Genomic DNA, 21,477 nt, shown 5'->3' on the forward strand with positions numbered 1-21,477 from the left:
AAAGTATTTTAGAAGCCATCATTTCTTTGTGTTTTGAATTGATGTTTTTGCAGTACATTAACAGTAAACTGCACATCCAGGATTGCTTTTACTGAGCCACAAACTCTTTTAAACTGCGAACATGTGTTTTGGTGCTTGCCACTGTTTTGATGAAATAGCGTTTTGTTGGCTTGACTAATAACACAGGTGTGTGTCCGCGGAGGAAGTGGGATCGTGTTCAACCACAGTGTTGCATTCAGTGCAATGTAGTTCAAAGTCCTCTTTCATTCATAATGTGATCGGCACATGTCAAAACAAACCACAGGAGTACATTTAATGGCAGAAATGGGAAAACAACTCCTTGCTTTGATTTTTGAGGCTGCTGCTTATGCATGTTGTTGATTATATGTGTCCATCAGTGATTGGTTTACTGTATGCTTTGGTAAAACAGACAATGAAAAGGGGTCTGCTATAGGCAATATGCCGAGAGCTGTAACTAGAAATGGTTGTTAACTACTACATCAGGGAGCTTTTGTTTGTTTTCTTTAGCAGTTATGCTTTTGGGCAGATGATATTTCTTTACTACAACAGTACTAGTTATCATTGTGCACTGTTCGTTCTATGTCCAGAGAAATACCTAAAAGGTTTTCTGATTGTTTCTGGTATCATGTTTTTGGTTTTCTGTTGCTCCTGGACAGCTCTCTGGCGTTTTGTCATTGTGATTAAAAGACTAGAAACCATAGATCCTTTTTTAACATTTCATTAGATGTAATAGTGATACAGATTTAATTCATTATCAGTGCTTAAAATCCAAGTGGGCAAATAATTCAACACAGCCTATATGATTCATACATTTCTGAAGTACTGTCAACTAAAGTGTGTCAAGTCTCAAACATTTTTTTTTTTTTTTTTTGCACACATACACCATGATATACAAAAACTCCTCCATGCAGTTCTTCACTTGTTCCTGTGCTGAAGAGTAAAAGGTTGTCAGAGAACAATAAAGCACCAGCTGGTTACCATGAGTTCCATTTACTTCAGCCTCCTCCTGTCTGCTTACTTCATTTCCATGCTTTCCTCTTGCTTTCAATGTCCCTGTGTATCATTTTGCTAAAAGCACAGCTACTTCCAGTCAGAGTGGGCAAGCATGCGCTCGGCATAATTTAACAGTGTTTCCTATGCGAGCAAGGGGAAGAAATGGTTTCATGCTTGAAATTACAAGCAGCAAAAATGTGCAGTTTTTGTGTGTGTATTTATGTACGTGCGCTTCTGTCTTGCACAACATTATTTGCAATACGATATTGTTTGCTGACCTCTTTGCAGCAGCCACATCTGCAACCAACTGACATGAATGACTGTTAATAGAAAATGTGCTTATTTACCATTACAGCTTTACCCTTTAGTTTACGTAGATGGCTTATATGTAATGGAAGCTATTTATATGTTTTTTCTACTTGTGTTGTTGTTCTTTCCACTCTCTTAGTTAAGTGATTGATAATGTGTGAATGTTTAACAACAGCACCCAGTGACCCAGTATGAAAACTGCATTTTCAGCATTTCTGCCATTGCCGTGGAAATGCAAAACTTTTCTGAAACAGGAATGCAAAAAAGAGATATGCTTTTTCACTTGAAAAAAGTTGTGTAAATGTGTGAAAACTGCTACACTTTATTGACTAACCGACTCTTTACCAGCTGACCGTTTTAGCCGCAGTTCCACCGCACAGTACGTGACGGAGCGGGACGTTACGGTACCGCAATGTGTCTGTATCTCGTTAAAAGACCGCAATGTTGTGTTGCGAACCGACATTTCTATAAACCCAGTTAACAAATCAACCAGTGAGCGCAAAGTGGCATATGTAAACGACAACGGGAGGGTTTACGGCAGATGAAATATTTAAATATGTTGGGCAAGTCGAACGTCGCGGTCGTCACCACCAATCAGCAGACAGTGGCGCTGTCGCTTCTCCTCACAGAGCCGTTCCTCGGTTCGAGGTACCTCAATGGAGGGGGTCGCGGAAAATTGTAGCTGGTGGTTGCGATTTCTTTCCATACCATCCACAACTTTTTCAGTCGGACCGCATGAAAACCCGCCCCGGCACAGAAAGTGCAGTGGAACCGCAGCTTTAGTTACCTGGCTGGATGAAAATGCTACACTATGGATCTTGTATTTTTAAAAGACCTTTTGTCGCTACATCACTCACACCACTGCGGGACGAGGATACAGCCAAACGGCACGCATATAATTAATGGGCAGTGGTTAGACGGAAGTCTGTGAGATGTTGATTTTAGTCACTTGGCATAATTAATTGCCATCGGTCCTTGTTAAGAAAATAAAGCCTCACGGCCACATTGTAATTGGCAGTGATTTAATTCGTCAACAATAGGCGTGTGTGTGTGTGTGTGTGTGTGTGTGTGTGTGTGTGTGTGTGTGTGTGTGTGTGTGTGTGTGTGTGTGTGTGTGTGTGTGTGTGTGTGTGTGTGTGTGTGTGTGTGTGTGTGTGTGTGTGTGTGTGTGTGTGTGTGTGTGTGTGATGCGATCGCTTATATGCAGTTCATCATTTTTACTATTCTGCGGTGGAACATGTAATCAGGACATTATCGGGGAAACCCAAGGTCTTGCAAACCATTGAATTCTCAAAGATAATGAATGAATGAATGTGGCCGTAAAACTTATAAAATGCTTCAGTAGTTAGAAAGTGTTCAGTATTCATAATGCACTCAGGCAATAACAATGATGAACAGGCTCTGGGTTGCAGTTTACATTCAGTGATGGATTTGAGAGCTTTAGATTGCAGTGAAGGCTTTTTACAGGTAGTTAAGATTCCATTTCTGTTTCCCAAATGACCTCCATTTCCAGAGGGTCCTGCGCTTCAGCTTTACTCATTCATTCCCCCAATTCCCCATCATAAGGCAATTGGCTGCAACACTCGGAGTGGATCTGTTGTGCTGCCAGTTATTTGGCATGCGGCTCGAAGCATAAATTAAAGGTTCATCATGCCTCATCTCAGAATCAGTTGGAGCATCAGATAAAGGCTTCAGCTGATCTGAGGACTCCCTAATGGGAAGTCATCAACTGGGCTGGTGTAAGCAACAGCGAAAGGAGCAAGTAGATCGTCCGTTAATCACTTCAGCTCATCAGGCCTTGACCATCAAACTAAAGGATCAATCAATGGCAAGACCAAGTGTTGAATTGATTCTGTGTGGGTTGCAGCAGAGCTTCAGGCTGAAATGTAAAGATACCGTGGTAAAATATTTAAGATGACAAACTTACTGATGTATCCTGTCCGTCAATGATAAAGCTGTTGCAGAAATGTAAAACATGTGATTCGAGAAGATAGAACACCACAACAAAAACTCGATTATTCATCATTTAAGTTAAAAATATTCATCTCAAAATGGTGAACCAAAAAACTGTCACATTAGAAATGGTAGCCACATGACACTGCTCGCATGGGCAGCTTTTCTGCCTGTCCATCCATCGCTCATTCCCCGATAGCTGCTTTATCCAGCTTCAGTAAGATGGTCCTATTCAATGCTGACATTTGTTACGAGACAGGTGTCCAATCAATTAAGGAGCTGACACAGAGACCATCATACATATTAACGTGCATGTCTGCAGCTTGTGGAGGGAAGCAAAGCACTTTTTAAAAAGCCCATAGAAAGGTCACACAAATAGTCCCTGACCTGGAATTGGTCTGAGTCTTCTTGGCGTGAGCTGAGGATGATGATGATCACGACACGACGTGCAGTCTTAACTTTGAAGTGCAGTTTTTAAAATACTGTCAGTTCAAGCCTGATCAGGCAACTTTAGATCTTGTTATCGTCTTTGAAGGTCACCATCACCTGTATCTATGCATTTGTTGGGCCTGCTGAAGATGACCTTTGCTGCAGTTATCTTACAGTTGTAACTATAGTCATTGACTGTGAAGTTGCATAATGTATTTTTACATTCAGCAATAACGCCATGGTGATTAAATACTAGACAACTACTGATAAACTGAGTTTTTGGCAGATTTTTGACTCATAAGATGTTATTTTCCGGCAGGTCCACACTAATTAAAAAAAAAAAAAAAAAAAAATGGTGCCCTTCTAAAGCAAGAATGAACAATTATAATGATGCTTTATCTGTGAACTGACCTCAGAAGAATTAATTGACACATATATTAGCCGTACATGTTCTGAAAGTTTGCATGGTTCAATAATTTGTAAGTCCTGCAATCCCACTGCATTCGATATGTATATTATGCCTACATTCTCATTAGGATAGTCTCATATTGCCAGGACACTAATGAAGACTTTCGAGGTAAATTTTAAACTGGCCGCAGTGCACAAGGGGCATGTTTACCTGTACTGTAATTGCACATGTTAAATTGCTATGAATACCCTTTAAGTAGCACTGTATATTGAATACTAAATATCACAGAACGAACACTCTCTCGCTCTCTCTCTCTCTCTCTCGCACGCTCTCTCTCTCACGCTCTCTCTCTCTCGCTCACTCTCTCTCTCTCTCTCTCTCTCTCTCTGTGCGCGACGCTGCTTTTATAGCAGCCATGCTTTGGCAGGTTGTAGTTTTCCCCTCAGAAATCAGCGGCTCTCTGAACTGTTAAATCACAGTAGAACCCAACCTTGGAGAGGAAAATTAATTACTTTCTCCCCACCACCTTCCGTTCCCACTTTTTCCACATTAACCCACGCTCATTCTCTTTTCTCTCCCCCTCAATAACTCTCTTCCTCAAAGCAGTGCAGAGCAAGTTTAGCCACAGGTGATTTTTATTTTTTATTTTTTATTTTAAAGTAACAATGAATTATGCCACTGCACAGAAAGCCTTGTTCCGTCCATTCAGCGCTCCATTTGAAGCATTGAAGGATTTGATAGAGTTCCAGATTGACTGTGTGGGATTTTCCACTACATTCAAAATGAATGTCATTTCAGAATATCTTGTCCACAACTTCCACTGCAATTGTTAGGTTTCCAAGTGTGTTGGAGGCAAGGCTTCATTTGAAATCTCTGAAAGCTGCTTGCATATTTTTGTCATGTTGTCATGTTGGATGATGTTTGCTGGAAGTGGCCAGCATAGCAGATTGCTTGGGGGAACTTCTGAGTGGATGATACAAGCATCCATCATAACATATATTTAACTGCAATATCACACATGGAGCAGGTTTTGAAAGAAATGGATGCTTTCTCTAAACGCCCTTAAAGCATCACATTGTTCTTCATGCTCAGGAGTAAATCTAGAAATCATGATCCTCACAGTCCTGTAATCTATGGTCTGAAACTGATTCCTGATTTCTGTCCTGTGCTTTTTTCTCAGGTCCAGATAGAAGATGTGGAGAATGAGGACAAACGATTTGCCCTTTTCCAGGAGCTTCTGGAAGCGGCACACACGTTTGAGGACTTCCAGTTGCTCATTCTCCTTTTACAAGCTTGGCCGCCTATGATGAAAGAAGAAGTGTAAGTCATATATTCCTACTTTTTCGTCATTAGTCTTCATGAAGATTTTGTTGGAAGGTTCATACCACTCTTTGAAGTATCCACTAATTATGAAATACTGCCAGCATCTAATCAGCTTAGATTAGACAAGTGTAAGCTACTAATTCAATTCAATTTCAATTCTGGGTAATTGACATAGTGCTAATTACAATGTAGCCATCCTATGGCAGTTTTACATAATTAAACCCAGCTCATGCTGGCAAGTAAAAAGAGCGTAGAGAAGAAAGTCCCTAGGAAGAAAGCAAAGCAGAACCAGACAGACGTTGCAGCTTTCACCTGCAATGGTGACAATCAGAGCAAGATTGGACACAGATGGTGAAGAAGAACCAAACAGGAGCAGAAACTTGCAGGTCATCTAAGCTTTTGAGATGAGATTCAAGACTGATAAGTGGTCATTTACTTTTATTGATAAATACATGTGTGTATCATCTGCATAACAATAGAGGTGAATGCAGTGTCTCCTAATGAAACTCCGGGATCAGTCTGCCAATGACTTGTGTTAAAGATGCATTTTTAGTATGACTCTACATATTTTTGACATTTTATTAAGTAAAAAATCACCGAATATGAGTATTTCACGCTCAAACACAGGGCAGAAATCCCGGGTGAGAGCTGTGCCTCATGTCTGACTGTGATCCAATACAAACCGGGTCACATAACGCTGCCCATTTCTGTTCCTCAGCATATCGCCAATATGAACTTTAAAGAAATATTTGTTATACAGCATGACTCTCTAGAGTCTGCGTCATGCCTTTAATGTATGTGTGAGAGAAATGGTCTGCTTATCATACAGTGAAGTGCAGAGAAAATTCAGCAGGTGAGTCAGCCAGGTACTGTGCCTCACCTAAGAGGGCGTACCTGAACTGAACTTTGGTCCTAGTCTCCATTGAGACAGAGTTTTTGTTTTTCAAAAAAATTTTGATAGGAGTAAGTAGAAAATATTCAAGTATGTCATAACTAAACTTTTGGCCTAAAATAATTTTTTCCCCTATCATTTTGAGACAACCTTTATTAAAATTTATTAAAATACCAGAATTTAAAGTTTGAAAAATGTTTTTTTTTTACTGAAGGTCAAAATTAAATTAGTGCTGAACACTTCTCTATACTGTAATTTGATGTACAGTAAATATGAATTGATATTATGAAAATGTCTCACGGTTGCGATTCCCTCCTGCTGAGATGGCTGGAGGTGACAGAGCGTTGTTGCTGCGCATCCGCGTCCCACCCCTATGATAAATAGTTGCTTCTGCTCATCCGCCTGTAAACAAACATGGCGAAACCATCGTGGTTTGACTTGTGGTCAGTATTCTAGCTTTATCGTCCATATCGGTAGTTTAATAATTGACACTCACCCCTGATTGCATTCGATTCGTCATCAGTCCATACGGATGTCGGCTGCTCTCCATTGTTTTCACGTTTATAGCGTTTTGTTCCCTGCACACATATCTGTGTGGTTTCATCAACAAAACATACGGCATACGAATTTTTCGTTGTCTATGTGTCCACTGCTGCTGTGTAAACACAACACTTTTTTTTAAATGGATTAGATGTTGTCACATGAAACGCCGTCATGTAAATGGGGCCAAAAAGTAACATTGCTCACCTGTACGCGGGCAGGCTGCCCTGAAGAAGAGGACGCCATTGTAATCTGTGCTGTGACACTGTGTTGCTCCAAAGTCTTATGTGGAAATGGGAAACTGTTTCTTTAAGTATGGGTGTTAAACTTGACATCTAGAATATTTTACAGTTTATATATGTTTGTAATTGCCAAGAATTGTCCAGTAAGAGTGAAGTTTGTCCTCAGTTTAACAGGTATCAGGTGAATACAGTGTGTAGAATATGTTGATTTTTATCTTTCAAAGTGCCAACTGTCCCTGAAGGCAACATAATCAGGGAAGGTCCTGAAGTAGCTACTGATTGGTCATCTTTTGTTCTCAGCAGTTGTAATTTTCTCTCTTTTGCTGTGCCTTTCATTGCAGCCTTACCCTTATAACATCTTCATTGAATGTTGGATTCAATTTAAAACGAAGTGCTGTTTTACTAGTTTGTGTGAAAGAACCCTTTTTTCTGTATTTAAACTAAAACATGCTTTGTGAGTTTTGATGCTTCACGGTCTACCACAGATAATTTAAACAAGTTTCATATGGTAGATTTGTATGTTTGAGAAGTCAGAGACACAAGAGGTCTTTGATGTTTTCATGGCAGGATCGATGCAATGTGTTTTTATTTTACTAAGAGTGAGAATTGAAAATTGTGTTCTTAATCAGCGAGCGACATGTATTGCGTACTTGTACAAAGGACCTTGGGGCTTTGAGCTTCTTGCACCAGCTGGTGTCTTATGAGCTTTGAGGAGTTTTCATATTGTCGATAATTGCCTAATGACGCGATTACTCTTCTTCTGCTCCATTGTTCTCGATTAAAAGTGAGGCATACTTTGAAGACCACAGTGCAACAGTGAGGTCATGCTTTTTGGAGTTTATCCTTCCAGTTCAATCAAAGCAGACTGCATTTTTAAACAGTTTCCATCAGACATTAAAAGGAAGAGTTCTTCTCCAGGGTGTGTATGAATAAGTAGAAATAGGGTTGCACAAACGTATGCTCATTTACAAGCTAATGTACATAAAGGGAAACAAACCCACTGCCCACGGGCAACTAGTAGCCTTCTGAGTAACATGGAGAGCATGTTCTAAAAACACTCATCACTGCACTTGGGTTGAAAATGGGACAGTTATTGACTTTCTATTTATTGTCCCCCAAAGTGATATTTTCGAGAAATATTCTCTAAATATAGTCATTCTTTTAAAATGATGAAGAATCACAAATATTTTTTTTTAAATAGTCAGAAATGTATTTATTTAAGTTGAACAGTAGTGACCAGATGAATAGATCCCTGAGCTCTCCAAGTAGAAGTTTGGTTGGTGGGAGAACAACCCGCTCCCCTAAAAACCTTTTCATTACAACGACACTGTGCCTCAGACTGGAAAGAAAATTGGGGGAGTTGGCAAATAGAAGGTCTCTGTTTCATCCAGAACAAAGAGGAATGAGAAAGTAGTGAGTACCATGGCAAATCAATTTTAATAACTGTCTGAACTGCTTCATATATATGAACATCAATTGTCGCTGAGGCTGAACAATGCAAGTCTATGTTATTCAGGAAGTCAGTCAGAAAAAGCCTCTTTGTTGTAGCCAATAATACCCTTGAAGTAGTTCTTAGTTTTTAGAAGGTGATTATGTCTGGTGTACACAATATGACAGGGGAGACTAAACAGTCCTGTAAGCGTCAATAGAACCGCTATGGCAGATGATGATTAGTCCTCCTTTATCTTTACTATCTGCTTGATTTGCAAAGTTGACTGGGCTTGACTGGTGGATCATTACTGACTCTCTACCGACCTTACTCAATTGGTTTCTGAAACTTGAGAAATGGTTTAAACCTTTAGGTACTGATTCGGAAGAAAAAGAAATAAACTGTGGCACAGAAACAATGACCAACTGTTCAACTGCGAACAATCAATGTTCATCTGTGTGTATAAGCGTATCCAAGGCTCATATTGATAATGTTTTAAGTGACCTCATCAATTGAATTAAGAATCAATAATTGACTTGTGCTGAACTGCACTGACAAAGTTAGCAAGTGTTTACCGGTGTGCTCACACAGGCTGTCTCTCATTCAGTCTGCCTTTACACTGCACAGAAAGCGTCATGGGCACCTTTTATTGTATTGATATGAAACTCACCCTGGGCTGTGTTGTATGAATTGGACTGTGAAAGTGTAGCCGCCACAGTAACTTTGTTTGATCAAACAGCAGATTCCAGCATAGCAAACTTTGGCCCCCCCGGTTCCCGGGGGCAGCAGAAATCACCACTGCCTTACAGTGACTTTTTTTTTGTGTTATAGCTGTGAAACTCTGTATCCTCCAGTTGAAAAGTGGATACAGCTTTTGAAATCGCTCCTGGGGTCCCAGAAAAGCTTTCATTGTGAAGAAAGACCTTTAGATGCTCTTTCCCCCACCACCCGGGATGGACCAGAATCTGTCCAGTTCTTGGACCCAGCACTTATTCTTCTGCTTGATTCGTTTCCAGGCTGATATTGTTTTGAAGTATCCAACATAAGAGAAAGCTGCTTAACATTGCAGTGAAAGAAATGTGCTGAGCAGGAGACAAATAATGTTCAAAATGAGAGAAGAGGATTTTTGAGAGTCGCAGCGGTGTAATGAGCACAATTGAAGAAAACATGCACAAGCGTGAAAAAGATCATTATTCATCGGTGCATTTGAAAGTAGATTTGTCACTTGGTTTGTAAACTGAGAGTACACAGTCTACAACAAAGCGGGAGGAGAAATGGGATTTGGCTTGGATGCAGCTGCATCAAGTTCACCCCCGGATTTCAGTGAGACTCCGCTGACTTTGTTCGTGTAGCAGCTGTAGTCAAGACGCCGGGATAGTCGGCTGTAATCACGTCTTTTGACTGCAGACTGCGGTAGCTCCTGTTGTATTGCATTCTAGATGTAAATGCAGACAAATGCTGAGCACAAACTAAGATTGTGATTATGTTGGAGGGGTTTTTTTATTTGGTTTTTCTTCCTTCTTTAATCACCCTTAATTGATATTGCTCTCGGGCAATTCAGGGCAACGTTCACCTTCAATGCAGTGAGCTTGTTTGATGCATAGATTCCTTGAGATTCAGGTCATGATCAGATTTATGCTCACTGTACCTTATTTTTAGTGCGACTGCGACTGTTACGTTCCCACAATTCAGGACACAAAAACCCTAAATAACCTTACCGTAAAATGTCTCATTTGAGATGCTCAGGACTCGAGGGCTTTATCTCTGGTTAACCTTCAACACTTGTCTGACTCAGTTTATAATCCCAGTTGAAATGAAATGTGTTTAGAGTGAGAGCGTGTGTGTCTGTGTGTGTGTGTCGAGTGGGGGGGGATTTGTTTCAGTAAGACCACAAGAGGCTGCCTGGGGAGCTATATTGAGTGTTGCATCTAAAAAGCTTATCCTTTAGTCTGTCCGCCTAAACTGAGTCATGATTCAAAGCACAGATGGGGGCTGGCTGTGACTCACACTCCACCCTGTGACAGATTTGGCGAGCGTACAGACAGCCATAGTAGCATGCAGAGGCACCTCCCCGTCCCCTGGAAAGGCACAGGAAGCAGCAGTGTTGCCAGTAGCAGAAGTGCTCTCTGTTTGTTCCCGTCTTCCAAAGGTGAAGCAGCTTGTCAGAACAAGACGCCCCGGTAGTCGGATGGAAAGCTGCTTTTTCTCTTGAAGGACACACAGACACAGGAGTCCCCGCTGTCACTATTTCCTTATCACACGCCATGTCTTTATTCTGCAGGTTCTATCCATCTCTCACTCACTTCTTTTGTTTCCCTGCACAGATACTCATAGGATCTTACGACACAGCTTACTTCAAGCATGCCTTCGAGACACGGCAGCAGGCCAATCTAACATCCTGAAACCAGACCTTCACTTCAGTGTCATCCTCTTGTCTCCTTTTCCCCTCGATTTAACTATAAATGCACCGCTTGTTGAGATAATGATGCAAATAGCTTGCAGTAGGGCTAGCATCACAAGCTGTAACTTCTGACCTCTGGAAACACATCTCCTCATTCACCGTTACCTGTTTGATTGGAGTCACATCAGTAATAACATGCATCTGTGGGATGAGCAGCATTGCTGTGTGTATGTGGCTCATACGTCTTCACCGAAACAGTTTATTTTGCTATTGCACCAGCAAGTCTGTCAGCAACATTGACATGATCTGTCGGATCAGTTGAGATGTACAGTTGATAACACAGCCACTCAGCACTGTGAACAGTATCAACAGTAATCAGCTTTTAAGCTGTAAATTCCTTGGAGACCTCTGGGTCATCCTCCTGCCATTCTGTTGTGACGATGGCTGATTCGTCCACGCGATACTGCGGCTGTTGTTTGTTGTTTGTCTTATTTCCTCAGAATTAAATCATCCAGTGCTCCAAACAAGACAATTGAGTTGTTTGACACAGGTAGAAAAGAGGTTAATGCCTATTAGCATTGTTAACAAACACACGTTTCCTTACATTTTGTGAGTAGTTTACATAACCAGTTCAACTTCGGTTGCATTATTACAGCCTCACGTGTAATTCTAATTCTCCTTGTGCAGCCTGATCCGTGTGTAATGAGGCCTTGGTCGTGATTTAGCTGCTCCACCCTCCACACCCACCAAAATTAGTAGTCATCTTCAATCGAAAAGCTTTAATCCAGCTCCTTTTTCATGCTAATGATAATACTAATAAAATTAATAATTTCCACAGGGTCAATCCATCAACCAAGCTTTAATTAACAGATAAGCTGTTGAGTGGTTTTCATCGTCTTCTTTTTTTCCCTAGGACTGATATGTAGTAATAAAGATCCTCAGTGGAAGCTAATCTGTTACTCCAGAGGCATTAGAAAAGGTCTTGAAGAACTCATAAAAGCATGTAAACAGAGTGACGGCTGTCGCCGCTGGCAGCTGTCCCCTGTTGTTCGCACCAGTTGGGGGTAAATGAAGCATGCAGGTGTTTAATAATAACTGCTGGAGTGCTGTGGTCAGCCATCTTTTCTCCTCAGTCACGTCACTGTCAGGATTCATTAGAGTGTCTGAAAACATCTTGATCACTGTTTGCTTTCATGTCAGCCTGTGACTCGAATGGGAAGTGATGCGTTTATCCTTTTATGCAGCTGTTGTATTAGTGTGTACATTTCTATGCAGAATGGCTTTGATATGGTAGTCGCCTGTTGTAAGCCTGTCATCGTCAAACAGGATCACAATCTGTTGTAAAAGGGCAGCACACTAATGGACAAGTAACATTGTGATGATTTTTACACTTGGAAACACTGTCTTTGGTTTAACAATGTGTTCTTGCTCAATTCTGTAGTGCCAAACAAAACTTCTCCCTATGACAAATGCACCTTTACCAACTTTTGCCTCTTTATATCCAGGCTCAAAACCTATTTATTTAGACGGCCTTTTAATACTCAGTAATACGGTGACATTTTATTTCATTTCATTTCGGTTTGGTTTTATTTTACTCTATTGTTAATATAATGTGTAATGTTTCTATTCTTGTTCACTTGTAATTCCTTTCTTTCTCACTTTACTGCCTTATTTTCCTGGAAAGCACTTTGGTCATCATGGATGTTGTAAAGAGCTTCATCAATTAATTTTGATTGGTTTTGTTTTTTTGATTGCAAAAGACATCACTGTGTATTTTCTAGTAAATGCACTTTATGTCCTCTTTATGTTCACCACAGAAATTACCAGCACTCGGCATCAGACTAAATGCACACACACACTTTCTAATCAGTTGTTTGTCTTGTTTTTTGTCTCCAGGGCGCAATCAGAGCATAACCCCTGGGTGGTGCTGACCTCAGCCCTTCTGTCCCGCTGCCAGGAGTCAGAAGTCAAATTAGACCTGGGTCAGCAGGTTGTCTCCATGGTGAGATCCCTATACAGCACCAAGCACAAGCTCCCTGCACAGGTAAGGACAAAACTCCATCATGTTTTTCAAAGTGGATTACTTGCCTGCAGTGGGTTTCAAACTGACAAACCCACTTCTGTAACCTTGAGGCCTCCGACAGCTTCAGAATACAGGGAATTAATTGTATGGCTTCCTCCAATAGACTTACAGTCACATGATGATTAATCAAGTTCTTGGATGAAAAGTGACATCCTCACTAAGGTTCATAAATTACAATCTCATTTGTGTTGTGACATTGAAATGTAAATTCAATAGACTTGAGGGTTGATGTTCCCCCTATTGCGTCTGAATCTTGCCAAATGAACAGAACGCTCTTTGAGGTTAGTCCTTCATCTTGCGAGTGACCACCATTTTTGGAAAGGTACTAATTTCTACCCATTTCTTCGCATGTCACATGACATGAGAATGGAATACAAATTGTCTCTTCTGTATTCTACCTAAAAGTGTTCAATTCATTGACATAAAAAACGTATGTGTTTTGCCCTCTATCTTGTAATAGAATCACATTTTGGGGGGCATGTTCAGCAAATCTGGCTCCAAATAAAGCATTATGATGAAGGGCAGTAGTAATAAATAGTGCACAGGACATGCCAAGATGAGTTTATAACCTCTTACATAAATCCCATTGACATTAACTATTATTTAAATATGGCCACAAAACCATAGTCAATATGTAAACATAGTATTGATATTCTGTTTTAGATTAATTTGATCATTGTTCTTGGATAGCACGAGCAGAAATCCTTCCAACACACACGACTTTTGTGTTTAAGCAAACGAGCGCAGCTCTCACACGGTTTCAATTTATCTTTTCTCACCGTTGTTGCCACAATACTGGACTAAGCTTGTTTGCATTCACACTGCAGCACCGCCGTTTTAGCTTGTATGTTGATAGAGGGGACTAAAGCTATTAAACATGTAACCCACAGCAACGTGGTTTTCTTTTTTTGCTTTTTTTGCTTTGCACTGTATGGACTAGCTCTCTGATATCTGACGGCGCCTAATGCTATTCACGCCCCGCTGAGCATTGTGCCAAATGCCATTCTGTATGTCTAGGGCCAGCTGACTGTGATATTAGTTTAGTGCTAATGCTATTCAGTGTGAATAGGCTACTGTCTGCCTGGCTGTCTAATATTAGTGTGGGGGAGGAGGGGAGCCTTTTACTCTTTTCTGAACAGCTTTAATTTGAATCTGCTGGAATGAAACTGCCAGAGCATGGGGGAGTCAAATTGCATTGTGATATCCATACATTGGCGAATGTGGCTCCAATAGGGCTGTGTGTCTTGTGTGTGCTCGTGTTTGTGTGTAAACCTTTTAATAAAGTATTAAGTACCTTGTGTCTTTACAGTGTATGCACATTGATTAACCTTCACCGTTCCCTTTGTCTCGGCTCCCCTCTTTTGTTCTTCCTTTCTCTTTTTTTTTCGCTCTATAAACTGATTACCTTTCCTCATTTTCTTCTTCCTTTGTTTTTATGTCACACCCTCCATCTTCATCCACACATTTATCCATTCATCTATCTTCCCAAATACCACCCCTGTATCTATTTCCTCCCCTCCTCCTTCCCAGTGTATCACACACATCACCACCCTGCTGCTCCAAAACCAGCCGAGCCTCCAGCAGTCTGCGCTCAAGCTGATGTCTGAAAGCGGCGACAAACAACTGCTGCAACTTACTCTGGAGCAGATCAACAGCATGAGTGAGGTAAGTGTTGAACTGTCTACATCAGCCCTGTTCAAACTCTGACAAATAGAATCCATAATAGGGACATTATTTGATTTTAGTGACATTTTGCTAATAATTTCTGCCCTGAAAGTGTCTAATAATGTGAGAATTACTCATCACAGCTTCAGAAACTTTGAGGTTTTGTCTCAGCTTTCTTTATGTTTTAACTATCCGTCAAATCATTATCATATAAACAATAAAGAGCAACAAAGTCCCTTATATCAGAGACTGGAAAGAGAAAAATATCAGCCTGCAGTTTGGACAAATGCATTGTTGCAACAATGTAAACTTTTCAATTCATTCAACATCATTGAATTCAACAGAAACAAAGTCACACACCCTGAGATTCAAATGCACACTTTCTATTTAAGTTCACATGGAAGGGCTCCCAAGCCCAATCTACACTTGAACGAGGTGTGAGGCGTTATGAAGCAAATGTGTATGAAAAAATGAACTAGTCCAGGTTTGCCTTTGGACTAAAATTGAAATAGCATGCACTCTTTATGCCCATTTTTTGAATGTACATCAACAAAATAGGAAATGTTTAGTATAGAAGACCTGGAACAGTGGAAACGGTGAACTTTTTCAGTCACCGGATTAGATCGAATATTGCTTTGACTTTTCTTATCTTATAAAGTGCATGCAAAGTGTGGAATGCAAAAAAATAAAATAAAATGCATACAAAGAAGCAGATACGATGGGTGAAAGGAAACTCAAGTACCTATCAAAAGGAGCCTGAAATTATCAATCGTCTTCAGTGTTGTAAGATAAATTGAAAATAGGTTTTGGAAAATAATCCCAGCATTCAAATAGCCGAACACTCATCCATTTGCTAAATGCTCTCGACTTTTGGGAAGCCATTATCAGATAAGAGAGTAATCGTTCAAAACTGTGCGGGCCACTCGCCAATGTTTCCCTCCGTCAGATAAGCAGTTGTCTCAAAGCAGGCCTCTTAGACCCAGCAGACCCGCTCTTTGTTCCTACATAAGATAAAAGAAAGCCTTACCATTAAATGACAGAGCCTCTATTAAATGAAACGATCAAGCTCCTATATTGGTACACCTGCTTTCATTCCACTGTGAAAGGAGAGTGGAACGGAGGGTGGTATGGAGTTGGAGGTGGGAGAAATGATATGTGATTTAGCGGTGGGGAGAGAAAATCAAATGGAGGACAAATTGGTGTTGAGAGAGGAATTGGATAGAAATTACAAAGGCAGCGAATGTATAAAAATGTGAAGTTAGAAGTATAGAGCACTGAGCAGGAAGAGATGTCTGACTGAGGAGTGCATCGTATGATGGCGGGAGTCAAATAAAAGATCAATTGAAGAGAGCGGGAGCTGAAGAACGGCCATATGAACGGAGGAAGAGGGGTGGTGTGTCACAGTGCTTTGAGAAATTATCCTTCTTAAGAGCTGAATGAACAGGGGCACGTTGAGAGCACAGAACAGTGTTCATGTGCAGATAACATCAACAGAGATGAATCGCTGTGCACCGAATGCATCTGATAGTGCGTTGGCTTGCTGTTCGTTGTATGCATGTGGCCGGTGGTTTATCTTTGTGTGACTGTGTGCATCTCTGTAAGTGTGTTTGACCAGATGTGCGTGTGTGTCCTCAGCTCAAACATCGCTGTTTTCAAGTCAAGAGACCATTTCAAAGGATGAAGACATACAATAGTTTGTCAGACTTTTGTCTGTGTGGCCAATCTCTTACTGTCTTTAACACAATTCCTCCCAAACACCTTTGCAAACTTTAAATTTATCCAAATCCACGTTCATGAACGGTTACGAGTCATGGTCATTGTGACTCAAGTCATGAACCCTTTGCATTTTTTGAATGTATTAACCTGCTAAAGATCAGAATTTTACCAAGTCTTTTTGTCTCATTACTTCACCAAAATATCTCGCCACACTTCCAATAAGATGTAATCACACAACACATGGTATTCCAGGGATGTGACTACCGTCTGCCTCAAGCATATATACAATTTTCTTGTATTTCACTCTGACTTTTTATAAGCAAGCAACTACTTATTTTGAAAGCAGCATCTTTTTCCCCCTGGTACATCAAAAAGCCTTGAAGAAACAATTTCATACTTCCCACAAATGCACCCACTGGCACAAATGCTCGCCATTAGCGTTGACAAATATATGGCTCTGCGGTCCAAATTGCGGACATTGATGGCAATATGTCAATAAAAGTAGCTTCACGCTTTGTTCGGCTACTGAGGAAAGGGAAATCTCAAAAGACTGAAACCTAGAAGTGAAGCAGATGGCACCAATGTTCACAATGCAGCAGTTAAACTCGGCCGCCTTGTTGCTCGTGAAAGAGCTCGAGCATGAAAACAAGGCATGGTGAAGTTGTGAAAACATTCATGTTAGCCTTCAGAAATAGCAACCTCGGCATCAACGGGCCTTTGCCAACAATCGTCTGAGACGAAACTAGAATGAGTTTGATGCTTTATATGTTGAACTCGTCTATTTGAAGCAATCTAACGTCACCTTGACCTCTTTTTGTATTTTTTGGGGGGGTTAACTTACATGTTAGTGCACGTGCTTCACAACAATAAAATTATCTCATTTGTCGTTATGTGCTTGTTGATCAGTCTGGTTAAAAAAAAAAAAAGGAATTTGTAGATTGTATAATGCATGCTGTTTATGCCTCATGTATGATACATGATGAATGATTTAGTGATGATACTTGTGGTGTCAGCATATATTAGCATTAGTCCAATATCAGTACTGTTCTTCAGCCATATTTAAAGTCTTCAGTGTAAGTCATTACTAAAAACCTATCACAACATGACATGTCATTTTTTAAGAGGTCACACAGAGGTCAGCAATTGTCTTGTTGGTAGTCTGCAGTGACTCCAGGGTTGTTCTTGCACTCTATTTTCATGATCACTGACAAAGAAAACTGCTGATACCAGTTCACTTGGCCAGTTTGATAAATGGAGCCCCGATTATTAGTGGTGATGCGAATGTGAAACAGTTTGACCCTTACAGTGTCAAAGGGCTTTAAGGTCGTAAGACCAAATTGTACAACTTTCTGTCTATTTGTGCTGTTAACTTGTTGCATCGGTCAGAAAAACTGGTTTTAGACATAAAATCATTTGTGCTCTTTTTTTGTAGAACCAAAAACCAACCATATATAAATGTTGTCTGTCACTTTCATTTTCTGAGCAGACCTTCCTATTATGTAGTCACAAAACAGATACTACTTAAACATTATAACATGTAAGAACAAATTCCATCCATCCATCTGCAGCTACAACATCATTCAATCCTGAAATGGTGTGTTAAACCAGGTTGTCTTTTTGCGTTTGCACAAGGCCATTTTGTAGCCACGCCTCACGAGTTAGCTGGAGTATACGGAGCTGCAGTGGACAAGTAGAACAGCCCGATGGGAAGTTGGAGAGATGTCCTTTTACAACACCAGCTCAGTTTGTTAGTACATTCATAAACAAGGTGCTTTCCTAGCAATACGCAACCGCATTCACCTCAAGCATTTGAAAACAGCACTATATTATTATATTGTTTACCTGCAAACAGTTATCCCATGGGATAAAAGAAGTGGCTTACAAAGTATTCATACCTCTTGGAAGTTTTCCACATTGTGTTCTGGGTCCCGAGGCGTCTGTTTATCAAATAAAGTCAACTGGTGTGCAAACTAATGTCGGTATAAATTTGGCTGGTCTGCGAAGGCCGCAGATGTTCATCAGAGAACATCTGTGAACAAACAGCCTCATGCAGACCAAGAATCACACCAGCCAGGTCCGGGACAACGCTGTGGAGAAGTTTAAAGCAGTTAAATCTCATGGAGCATCATGTAATCCACCATCCAAAGATGATTAGCAAGTTGATTCAGAATATACCATCTTCCTTTTTCAGACTTAGCAACTTGTCCTAATAAAAATAAATAAATAAATAAATGAATTAGGTAACGATGAAATTCGTTGCAGAATTTTGTCGCCACAATAAACTCAGGGGAAAATATCCTCGTGGAACCGAAACACGGTTGGTTTTACTTGTAAAGTTTCCAATTCCACAAGATGCCCCCAAGAATTGGGTCTCAATTTGACTCTTCAGTTACTCTACAGTTCATATTGAGCCTTCTCTAATTATCGATGTGCATATTTCCATGTTTAGTTTGGAAACTTTAACAAAACTTGCCTGTTCTTGTCACCAGCTTCTAAACTCAGCAGGCCTTCGTCTCAACAGGATCAGAAATAATGAAGTTCAGTTCGGTTTTGGTCAATGACACGTTCAACAAGTCTAGAAAGCCTGTTAATTGACTGCAATTGGTATTTACTAACATTGAAGAGGTTCATCGAGGTTTGCACTCCTGCCATGGAATGTTTTGCTCCCTCATAAAGACAGAATTACAGTGTCAAAGGTTTTCTAAATGCCACTCGTAATTTATTACAGTATTAACAAGCCTCGGGGTTGATTTTGTCCACATTGCACCATTAATTAATCATCAGGGCTCTCTTGATTAGGTACATAAAAACAATCACATGCCACTCCGAGTGACTGGCAGGTCTTATCTTGAAGCAGCACCCTGCTTCCGTGTTTTTTGCCGGGCATCTGATGTCATAGAAAATTGTTTGCATTGTTTTTCTCACCATCGACTCATTGTTTTTCTTACTTTTCTTTCCTTGGAAAAGAAAAAATGCCCCTGAGATTATGATTAAAAAATGATTAATCTGAAGATTAGTTTTTATAATTAAAACGGCATTACGGAAAACCACTTGACACGAGGAGTGAATTAGAGAAAGTAATTTGGCTGTAGTATGATATGTGTTCATTTTGATCCACATGTGCGGCGACTTGCTTTGGCGGAAGTGTGGTAGGTAAGCAATTATGCTCGACTCTGGCGGCGAAGACCACAGTGGGCGTCAGAGAACTAAAGAACTGAGGAGAAGGAGTGGGAGTTTTGCAGACGATATAAGAAAGGGAGACAAAAGAAGAAGAGAGGTAATGAAGAGGGGACGTATTCCTGATCCGCAAAATACAGTGTGGGTTTTTACTATCTACGCTTTGCGCTCAGGAACTTTCACATTATTCAGTCGATTGCCACGCATTTGTCCTCCCATGCGTTCTCCCCTCCACACTGTGCCTTTCCAAGTGAAGATGTATGTGCCGCGGTGACGGCAGAGCGCAGCGGTAAACACTGTCCATCCATTCATTCTCACACTGCACTTTATCCAACTTAGGGTGGCGAGGGGCCGGAGTCCATCCCAGCTGAGGTGTTCAGGTTACAGCCTGAACAAGTCACCAGTCCATCACAGAACAGACGATCTCACATACAGACACACCTAATGGGAAAATACAGCCACCAAGCTCAGACCTGGACGGACCTCCGCTGTGAGACAAAAAGCACTTCAGCAACATGTCTGGAGTAAATCCCAAACCTACTAATACTGCAATATAATGATAAAAGTATCTCTCCTCACAACCATCTCAGTGCTTTAAAAATTTTGCATTTTAGTGTTTTCTCATAACATCTAACATTCTAATAATTTTCTTAAAAATACATGAATGCGAAAGTGGACCCTATTTGCTATATGTGCATATCTCTGTTATAAAGCAGGAAGCTGATCGTACAATAACACCCACTCCTTTCTGCCTCTGTGAAAAAGATATTTGATCACTCACTGTTAACAGGTATGAGAGCTGCTAAACACAAAGGTATGTAGTTTTCCAACAAGCCATTCTAGAAGTTTCAAAATCTTTTTTCAGCTTTTTTCTTTTCCCCCTTCAGCTTTGCCGCTCATTCTTTCAGCCAGTCGTTTCACGCATGGCTCAGGTACTAACAATGGCAATTTACAACCCTCTATAATCTTTTTAAAACAGTGGGTCTGTAGCTGGAAACCATCGCATTTTCCATCAGAAATGACTACAGCAGATTAAATTTTTTCTCTCCAGCTGACTCATTTCAAAAGAGAACCGTGCAAAACTGTCTTAAATACGCACTTGATGGCTGCGATTTTGTGCCTAAATGGCGATAAAGAAACGGCTTTGTTTTGTCTTTTCTTTTGAGTTAGTTAAGCCTGTAAGTTTTAAGGGGGTAAAAAAGGTTCAATCAGCCTTTCTCACGCAACAGCTTTAGGCTGTACATCTTTTTTTAATCATATTTTTGTATAGTTTTAACAACGCAAGGGAAAGAATGTTCAGGATGAAGGGTAGGAAATATGTGTGAGAAAATAGGAAAACACACACGCTGAGAGGATTTACTGGAGTGGAAACTTTCACCAAATCCAATAGAGACTTGCGCAGCCGATTAAAAACAGTGTAAACTGTGTTAGTTTACAGATAAATACACAGCTGAGGTGCCTTGCATTTCCAGGACAGTGATTGGCCAATTGTGATTTGGGACGATGTTTTCCAACTCCTGCGCTTCCAGCAGGACAGCAGCGGATATCAAAAGCAACAGTGTTTACTTCAAATGAAATTATGACGCTTCTTTAAATCTTGAACAGATTCGGAAAACTTGTTTTGTTATATATATATTTTTTTTTTTAGAGGAGCCAGCTTTTGTGTACTTTGCATAGAGTGAAGCTTAATATGGTCTGACAACGAGAAGACTTCAACTCATGCAAGATATATCATCATATCAGTATCAAGTCAGGTGTGACTTTATTCATCTTCAGGTGTGACGTCTGAGACTCAGCCCAGGTTCTTTTTTCTTGTATTTGCTGAATGAAGTTTTAAGATGACTTCAGATCAGTAGCACTGCTCAGAGGAAACTGACGAACTGGGACTTTTATAA

General features: G+C 40.4%; 1 protein-coding gene across 1 annotated transcript in view; it reads left to right on the top strand.

The window, feature by feature from the left end:
* nbas (NBAS subunit of NRZ tethering complex) overlaps nucleotides 1–21,477 on the top strand; it is a 185,847-nt gene that overhangs the window by 156,002 nt on the left and 8,368 nt on the right. Inside the window, exons 50-52 of the mRNA XM_080514319.1 lie at nucleotides 5,295–5,434; nucleotides 12,838–12,985; nucleotides 14,555–14,689. Coding sequence (XP_080370445.1) covers nucleotides 5,295–5,434; nucleotides 12,838–12,985; nucleotides 14,555–14,689 — 423 coding nt within the window. The remainder of the gene's footprint in view (nucleotides 1–5,294; nucleotides 5,435–12,837; nucleotides 12,986–14,554; nucleotides 14,690–21,477) is intronic.

This window comes from Blennius ocellaris (genome assembly GCF_963422515.1).
Source record: "Blennius ocellaris genome assembly, chromosome: 18".
NCBI classification, from domain to species: domain Eukaryota; kingdom Metazoa; phylum Chordata; class Actinopteri; order Blenniiformes; family Blenniidae; genus Blennius; species Blennius ocellaris.